Source organism: Arachis hypogaea, chromosome 14 (assembly GCF_003086295.3).
Source record: "Arachis hypogaea cultivar Tifrunner chromosome 14, arahy.Tifrunner.gnm2.J5K5, whole genome shotgun sequence".
Taxonomy (NCBI): Eukaryota; Viridiplantae; Streptophyta; class Magnoliopsida; order Fabales; family Fabaceae; genus Arachis; species Arachis hypogaea.
In genome coordinates this window covers 137,695,254-137,704,848 of record NC_092049.1, presented here as the reverse complement: position 1 = coordinate 137,704,848, position 9,595 = coordinate 137,695,254, and the positions used below count along the sequence as shown (strand labels likewise).

Here is a 9,595-nt window from a genome sequence, read left to right as displayed (position 1 = left end):
ATTATTAGTCACAATCCTATTATACATACTGACTTTTTTAGTAAAATTAACCCTAATCCAACAAAACCCACTTATATAATGCGCACGTGAAATCACGTCATTCTTTTTCGTGTTTCTTTTTCTTCTTCTTCTTCGCGTTCCTTTTCCAACGTTTGTATCCCACGTTCCTTTTCTTTATCCTCCTCCTCCTTCTTTTTCTCCTTCTTTGTGTTCTTCCACATTTTTCTGCGCGTTCCTTTTTCTTTTTGTATTAACCAGCATTTGTATGGATTTATTCTAAATTAATTCATATTTTAAATATAAATTACTAAGACAATTACTAGCTAATGGGGCTATGTAAGTACATCTAATTAGGAATTCTTGTCCGTGTATATATAATATATTACATAGCAAAAAATTTACTCCCTTTAGGAAAAATTTCATCTCACAGTGAAAACATCGACAAAAAGAAAAATATATAAAAATAGAAAAACCTAAACTCTATTTCATTGTACATTGTAGTGTCCAATATTTTCTTTTTATGACACGAAGGTATACAAACACATAATTTGTGTCCTTCTTAAGAGGTGGTACACAAATTTTGGGACATACACACCACTTTCAGCAATATTTTTCCAACAATATCCTGAACGTAGTTTCAACGGTGGTAGGATAGTGGTTATGATGTAAAGACAAAATTGACATTTTAGTAGAAGATTAATTTGTGTATTGTGTCCTGTTCTTCATTACCAAGCAAGAGTAGAAATATTGTGTATTTTGTATCTATGTACCTAGCATCTATGTCTTTGTGTCAATACCTCATCTCAGGGTGCGCACTAGACAAACGCAACCCAGGCTAGCAAAAGAATTAAAGAATTTTGGTGTTAAGTAACTCTGTACTCAGAGGACCTTCTTCCTCACAAAGTATAACTTCAAATGCAATAGTTGAAAACCAGCCACAGACAAGCAAACCAATAATGAAAGTAAGCTGAACGTAAACATCTTCTTGTTCGTCATTTTGTTAAGTTCTTGCATCTGTTCTTCCCTACAAAAGACATTTGGGGAAAACACTTTCATTATGATGAATAAAATTAGAAAGCCACTAGAAGTGGTAAAATAATGAAGTGTTTGGATAATGTGAACGAGATGTTATGCTCAGATCTCATTGCTGTTAATGTACCCAAGAAAAATAAAAAGGCATAAAATAGAACCTTATTATCTACTATGTAAAACAACTTCCTTCCTCACCTTGCTTAAAACTTTCATGTCAAGTTGCTTATTTGATTGCATCCCTAAGTGCTTTCTTGGTAGAACAAAAACAAAACTAATAGTATAACAAATGTAGGGAACAACATGGATCACTATTGTAAGTATAGTTGATAGAATTACAGTGCAGTTAAAATGGTCTTTCAGAGTGTGTATGCACAATGTTTGGACTAATATGCATAACAATATATTTCATATAATTTCCATAAAGGAATGTTTAAAGCCAAAACACCTTTTTCATACAAAGTTTTTAAACATAGAAACATTTTATAGAAAACCAAAAAATGCCAAGATCAATATGCTTATAGGATGAAGTCATGAACATTAATACCTTTTACGAAGATAAAGCATCTCATAGTGGATGTTCGAGAGAGTATCAAATAACTTCTTCAACTCGAGTTCCATTGCCTAAGAAGAGGAGAACCAACAACACATTAGAAAACATGCAACCATACAAGGCTACACTGATTATTAAGCATCTGGTATAGAAATGCCAGATATTTCACTGCATTTTAATCAGTCATAACATAAGAGAGAACTAATCATGCTGACTTGAAAGAATTCCAAATGATCCCTCTCCAACCAATACAATACCAATCACACATATACATGAAATGCTAGCTCAAGGAACATCAAGTATGTTTGATTTCCCTGCTCCAGTCCCCGAAATCAATTTCATCACCTCAGAATTGATTCTGGATTCTCTCCATCTTGTCTGGTTTAAATCCAGGCTGTGTTAGAATCAATTCTGAGAGATGGAAAGATAGTTTGGATGCTATCAAACAGAAATCACTATACATTAAAATCAACTCTAACTACATCAATTCCTAAGGGATCTATTCTGCTTCCTAGAATCAATTCCATAAAACTAAAAACAAATTAGGTACACTTACTTCAACATGTCCTTTTTTAGCAACCTTGGACCAGTCTTTGATAGCGACCCCACTTTTCCAGTCAAAATCAATGATCAAAGTTACAGCCGGACTGTGATCAATTGCCCAAAAACAAGCGGTGTAGTCACCAGCCTCTTTGGAATTAAACCAAAAAGTACCAGAATCCACTGTTTCAGCATAGTGATAACTGATCCCTCGAGGTGAACTCACCTGCCCCAACATTGCAAATAAAACAAAATATTATTATAACAATAATGCTATATAAACAACTCACATTTGTATTTTCGTCTACTACTACTACTACTGTTTAAATCAGGTTTTCTGAGACAATTTGAAAAGAAATTAAAGAAAGAGAAAGAAAAGAAAAAGATCATGTCCCAAAATAATCACTTTCTTTTTTCTCTTATAAGTTATAACCTTCCAGATTAGTGATTACTACTACTCAGGATGTAATTAAATAATCTTAGCTATGTTAAAAAAATTGATCATAATTAAAATGCTTCTCAGCAAAAAAATTAAATAAAATCTTGACGTAAGTTCAAAGAACCGCAGGTACAGAATCTGAAATTGAAGATATACATGAAAAAAAAGAAAAGTAAAGGCTAGGGTTTTGCAATTGAGTGAAGGAAGAGCAATACCCTGACAGTGATCTTGTGAGAATTGGGTATGGGATACCCTTCGTTTGGGTTAACAATGATGTAATTGCCGACACTCATGGCATTGTCGCTGATTTCCTCCGATATGCACTTCGTGTGCCCCGATTTCAGCTCCAACTGCACCGATTCCACCAAGCTGCAAAGTAACAACGAAGGTGCAACAACCACTATAAGGAGAAGAAGATGATGATGATGACGATGAATAGAATTCCACATTTTGTTGGGGAAAAAATGGATTGAATCTTCCGCTCGAATTTTCGAGGTTCGAGAGAGTGGTGATGAAGAGTTGAACGGCGGGAATCGAAACGGCGGGAGCCAAGCGAAAAAGATTTTAGAAACCAGTTTTTTGAAGCTAACCGTCAGCAAGAAAAGTTATTACCCAACTATTACTTCTTTTTTTTTTTTTTTTTTCTCTAAGCAGAAGGCTTTGACATTTGATTATATGTACAATATGTCTTTACTTAAGAAAATTTAGATCACGAAATTAATTTTATAAAAATGATATTCGTACACCAAAATCAGCTATTAAAATTAATTTTTAATGTATTTATATATAAATATATGTATAGTTTAATTTATTTTCAATATGTATTTAAATTCTAATATGTATTTTAGTGTCCACGCAGCATAGTTCTTAATTTTATACTCATAAAAAATAATCTCTAAATGCAAAATTAATTTTGTTCAATTGATAAGTAAATTTATCGACATTTTTATTTGATTTAAAGCAAAAATTATAAGTTATGATAACCTAATAATTAAATGACGTAATAACCTATTTGAATTAGTTATGTGATCGGCTTATTCTTTCACTTAAACAAAGGTCAAATGTCTGAATTTTGCTTTGTATATGTAACAAAAGACCTTTAAATAAAATTTAAATTGAGTCACCCAAAAAAAAATAGAATTTAAATTGGCGCTTGACCTGGTAACTGGTAAGATAAAAATACCTTTAAATAGAATTTAAATTTATCCTTGACCTGTCAAAAGGGTGCAACAAAAAAAAATTCTAAATTTATAAAATTCCATCTATTAAGAAATCAAATTAAATTCTTTAAAAAACCAAATTGAGTTTTACACATTAGGTTTATATGAATTAACAATTAAAATTGTTATAGTAATGTTTAACTATGTAAATAATATTTACAAAAATTTTAGCTAAAATTTAGTAAAAAATATTGTGGTGGAGGTAGGATAAAAAATAAATTGAAAATTTTGATAGTTCAAGACATTCAAATGAGACATCATTCTTCCAAAATAGCACAACAAAACATTAGGTGATCAAAATCATTCTTCCAAAATAGCACAACAAAACATTGGGTGATCAAAATTCAATTGATTCGCTTATACATGATAATGAAAACAGAACCAAGAAGACGAACAACGAACACTAAGGTAAGTGCACATAGTGCATACTGCCTAATTGCCTTTTAGTATATTATATGGCTTCCAAAGCTTGCAGAACATCAGCCTTCAAATCCTCAAAATCTTCAACTCCAAAGCTGAAGCGAACCAAGTTGTCATTAATACCATACTTGGCCCTTTCTGACTGAGGAAGATCCCTGTTCCACAACACATGAAACCCTTAATATACATCAATAACCAAACCTTATCTTAAAATAATATTTCATTAATTTGACACCAAGAAGCTTCAAGCAAAAGGAACAATTAGAAGGAACGACAATGCTAGTATAATCTACGATATACAGTGCATCATACACATAATATATTAACCATTCAAAATACGCAAGGGATAAGTGTTGATCATTAATATGACAACTTAAAGAACAAATTCAAATGAGTACCAGTAAGACATGATAGCAGGTTGATCCACAATGCTCTCACAGCCTCCAAATGAGGGTGCAATATATGGGATTTTCAGTGCATCAACAAATTTTATGGTGGTTATTAGATCTCCATCAATCTGCATGATTAGCGATGGAATTATCAGTGTTTGTCAATAAGGTTATTAACACCACACAATTATAGAGAATGTTATTACTGGTTTCAACCACAGATTTGGATAGCAATCATCACCTCAAAACTGACAACACCACCAAAACCAGTCATCTGCCTCATGGCAAGCTGATGTTCAGGATGACTTGGCAAGCCTGGATAGTACACGTGCTTCACCTGCCAATGTATTGTTTTATTAACGCCAGTTAACATCAAATGCAGAACTTAGCATGTCGTTCTAGAATCAGTTATATTATATATGATTATAGTAGCATCATTCCGGATTTGTGAAACACTAAAGTGTCACATATAATTATATGTGTAATTGTATATGATGATAATTACACACTATACACGCAATAAACAACTTATCTGAACTTTCTTTTTTACAAGAAATGAAAAGTGAAATAACACAGGGAAGAGCCGGTGGAAGAACACATACATATTTGCTTCCGGCGTATGAGAAAAACAGTTATAAAAAGAACAATTAATTAAAAGAACACGACAGATTCGTTGGTTTTGGGAGAAGAAAGGATGCCAAATATTTATGGCAATGTGTTTTTATGCCATTGTATGGTGGATTTGGATGTAGCATAACTCATGCATCTTTAATACAAGGGTTTCCGGCAAGCAAAATTTCTCGGCTAGGATCAAGCCAGACGTTGTAATATCAACAGAATCATACCTTGGGATGTTCCTCTAAAATTTTGGCCATCCTGAATGCTGTTGAATTCTGCTGCTGTACACGAAGATGCAGGGTTTTCAAGCCTCTAATGAATAGGTATGCAGCATTCTGTGAATACATTTGCACTATGTCAGGGAAGTTATCAATTACATATTCTTCACTGCAAGCATACACCACAAACTAGGGCTCTGCACTGAAGAGATGACTAACCGGATTAAGAGTACCACCCAAAACATGATGCAAAGTACGAACTTGTGAAACCAACTTATCTGGACCACTAATGTAACCACCAAGGACCTGAAACAAAGGGAAAAAATTTCCTTGATGCTTAATAATGAATATATAAAATGTACAATGTCTGCATCGATGTCTACCACCAAATTGGGTTTGAAAGAGCAAACTAACTAACATCATTATGACCCCCAATGTACTTTGTTGCAGAGTGCAAAACAAGATCAGCACCAAGGGAAAGGGCCTTCTGGTTCAAAGGTGTTGCAAATGTACCATCAATGCAGACCAAAGCCCCTTTTTTGTGACAAATCTCAGAAACCAGCTTAATATCAACACATCTGAGGAAAGGATTGGTAGGAGACTCGGTGAAGAATAGAGACACCTGCACAAATGCACAATACAATGTGAAGTCTAGAACATCAAATAATTCCAAATCTAAGATAGAAAATCCACAGAAGGAGATCAACTATTCTCTCCAACACTAACATTGTTCTCCTCCAATGCAGATTCCAAGGCTGCAACATCTGCTGGATCTATAACAGATGCCTGCTCATCAAATTGAAAATTTATTAGAACTATAAATAAGATATTTACAAATCTGAGAATAATTATGAAAGCAAAAAAGGCACGTGCTCCCCGTGCAAACAACTTAAGCAACCTTTACAATCACAGCGACATAAAATAGCAAAACAAAATACATTCAGATCTCCAAATAAGTGTGATCATGCACCTTGATTCCCATCTTTGGAAGCACAGTCTCAATGAATATTCTAGTCTTCCTGTAACAATCCGTAGTGGTCACAAGATGTCCCCCAGCTGGAACTAGTGCCATCAACAAAACTGTGCTTGCACACATCCCAGACGCCATTATCAAAGTTGATTCGGCCCCCTCCAGTGCACTGGTTTATAAAGATAATATACCTCATTAAATGCCAATAATAACACATTAACATGTAAAAGCACTGCAAGATCATGATCGAATCAAACACACAAACCTTAACTTCTCCTCTAAAACTATTGTTGTCGGATTTCCATATCGCCCATATTCAAAACTAAATTGGCGTTTCTCCTGCAACAAAAACAGATGACAAATTTATCAACCCTAATAATTGAAAATTTTTCTATTACATAATTCTTTCAACATGAAAACTTCATGAAGTAGAATGAAGCTTTGAACAATTGGAAGTATAGTACCTTGAAATCAATGAGATCAGCGGTTTTCTTAAAGAAGTAAGCAGAAGTGTTCACCACAGGGGTGGTAATTGCATCAGTTACAATACCCCTACCTAATCTTTCAGCTGCATAAAGCCCAATGCATCACCAAGTAATTACATTAACAACAACATCAAAGCATCTTATACATTATGTAAACAAGTTACAAAATATTATCAAACATCATTATAGAAGCAAGCTTGATTGAAAATCATATATAATAATCACAAACGATTAATATTACAAAATGAAAACTGAATAATTATACAAAAAAGTGAAAGAGAAAAATGTTCACGTACCGGCATGAATCGCCATGCTTCCATCGGATTTCAAAAAAGAATAACTAGAACTATCAACCGAACCACTGAACTGTACAGGCACAGCTCCGTTTCCGCCAGCACCGGCGGAAACGTTATCGTCGGCGGCGATCTCAGCTGAGATCGCCGCCGAGGTGGCGGCAGCGTCAACGGCGGATGCCGCTGGAGCGCTGCCGCCGGATGAGTCGGCAGCTGGTGCATTTGACCAAGATGCGGCGACGATCTGAGCGAGGCCGATGTTGCTGCAGTTGCGGCGAGCCTTGGTGCTGAGCTGGCGATGGAAGTTTGGAGGGAAGCGGAGGATGAGGGCGGAGGGACCGTAAAATGCGGCAGAGTTGAGGCGGCGGTTGAAGGAAGGCGGAGGTGCGGAGAAGTCGGGATTGGAGCGGCAGTTAAGGGCAGAAAAAAGCTTGTGAGAAGTTGGAGCTGCCATCTTTTCTTTTTTCTCTTTTTTTTTTTTTTCTTGTTGTTTTTGGATCTTTGTTTTTTGGGGAGAAGGATGAAAATTTTGGTAAGGTTGTCTGAATTGGAAGAAAGTAAAGCTTATTATAGAAGGGTTTAGGGGTGGTTGATGGAATGGATCTTAAGTTTGTCGCTATTAGCAGCCACTTCTACTCCAACTTGTCACAGTGAATCACACACTTGGATTCTGACTCAAAACTCAGCGCACTACTATTGCAGTATTGCCTTTGAAGTTTGAACAAGTATATTAATTATTAAATAAATAAATATAGCTGTTGCATTTTGATTGGCCATTGTTTAGGGATAATTCATCTTGATTTTGTGCTCTCTCCAAAATAAAGTACAATTTTTATTAATTTGTATCCTAAAAATATAAGTTAAATATATCATAAAAAAATATTTTATAAAAATTATTATAAAAATTATTTTTTATATTTGCAATATATTAAATATTAAAAAATTTATTATTATATTTTTAAAATATATTTTTAAATACAAGTTATTAAATCTAATAAAATAATAAATATAAATAGAATAAATAATAAAATTAAATGTAAGTATTTATATATATAAAATTTTATTAACTTAATTTTAAAAATACAAGTTAATTTTAAAAGGTATTGTTTTATCTGTTTTAAAAGTATTTTTAATTTTTTTAAGCTAAAAACATAATCACATAAGAATAATATTGTGACGAGAAAATTATATTTTTATAATAAAAAATATTTAAAAAATAAACACATTATTTTTAGATATAATTTTTTTTTTAATTTAGTTATAAACATGAGTTTTTTTATTCAATTTTACTCTTCATTATAAAAACTTTTATTGCCTTTTTTATTTACCAAATTAAAAATAAAATAATTTTACTTACCAAAACTATAAAAAAAAAATTACTAATCCAACCTGACTCAAAATTCAATTGATGCCAACCATCAGAAAACTGAAATTTTGTTGAGAATTTTATATTTCTTTATTTTTTAAAGAAGAGCATTTGGTTGAAAAGGATGGAATAGCCGCCAGCTAAGTGATACTTATTAGGGCTGCACACGGATCGGATTGGATCAGATATAGCCTAAATTTTTATCCGATTCGTACTGTACTTATCGGATCGGATCGGATATGATATCCACATTTTTTTATGTCGGATCGGATTGGATAACAGATATATATGCATAATTCAAAATTATTATTTTAAGATTCTGTTTGGCTGTTTTTACAAAAAAATATCCATAAAATTCATTTTTTATCTGTTTAAGCATATTTACTCCTAAAATATTATCAATAATAGTTCTCTTAAATAACAAAATAATAACACAAGATTTAAGTTTAATTATTCTAAATTAAAGTACAACATAAAAAATTAAAAACAAAATATCATAAAATTTATAAAATAACGCACTAAAATTCATATCACATTAAGGTTTACTTTCTTAAACTACGCTATTTATATGTGATGTGTGGATATGCGAATTTGCGGATCGGATCTGCGGATATCACTGCCGAATCCGCAATCCGATCCTACCATAATACAGATCAGATTGGCTCTGCGGATCGAATAATATCTGCAAAATTCATATCAGATGCGGATAATTACCGCGGATATGCGGATATTATCCGACAGCCCTAGATACTCTTAAGCCTTAACCTAAACTAGGCACAAGTATTAAAAAAAAATGTATTACTCATGTAATACTACAAAAATATTAAAATAAAAAAAATATTTTTAAATTATTATACTTTTAAATATAATAATTACATTTATTTATTAAAAATTTGATTAATTAATATACTTCAAGAAATATAAAAATTATAATTAAATAATATATTTTAAAATTGTCTTTATTTATAAATATGAGCACTAAAATAAAAATGTTTAATTACTCTGTTGGTCTCTATAGTTTTATAAAATTTTTAATTAGGTCCTTATACTTTTTT

The 9,595-nt window shown here is 32.6% G+C and overlaps 2 protein-coding genes across 2 annotated transcripts; both read right to left on the bottom strand.

Annotated features, from left to right (window-relative positions):
* Positions 1-458: 458 nt before the first annotated feature.
* LOC112744508 (transmembrane emp24 domain-containing protein p24delta7) lies at positions 459-3,208 on the bottom strand. Its single transcript, XM_025794167.2, has 4 exons — positions 2,777-3,208; positions 2,139-2,348; positions 1,577-1,653; positions 459-1,024 (listed from the first exon to the last, which is right to left on the bottom strand). Exons 1-4 carry the CDS (start codon positions 3,008-3,010, stop codon positions 880-882), a joined length of 666 nt encoding a protein of 221 aa, XP_025649952.1. The 5' UTR covers positions 3,011-3,208; the 3' UTR covers positions 459-879.
* An 859-nt stretch (positions 3,209-4,067) lies between these two features.
* LOC112744507 (cystathionine gamma-synthase 1, chloroplastic) lies at positions 4,068-7,897 on the bottom strand. Its single transcript, XM_025794166.3, has 11 exons — positions 7,178-7,897; positions 6,861-6,964; positions 6,662-6,735; positions 6,397-6,565; positions 6,153-6,212; positions 5,845-6,048; positions 5,646-5,732; positions 5,436-5,543; positions 4,832-4,927; positions 4,600-4,718; positions 4,068-4,356 (listed from the first exon to the last, which is right to left on the bottom strand). The coding sequence occupies exons 1-11, from the start codon at positions 7,626-7,628 to the stop codon at positions 4,233-4,235; spliced, it is 1,596 nt and encodes a 531-aa protein (XP_025649951.1). The 5' UTR covers positions 7,629-7,897; the 3' UTR covers positions 4,068-4,232.
* Between the last annotated feature and the right edge of the window lie 1,698 nt (positions 7,898-9,595).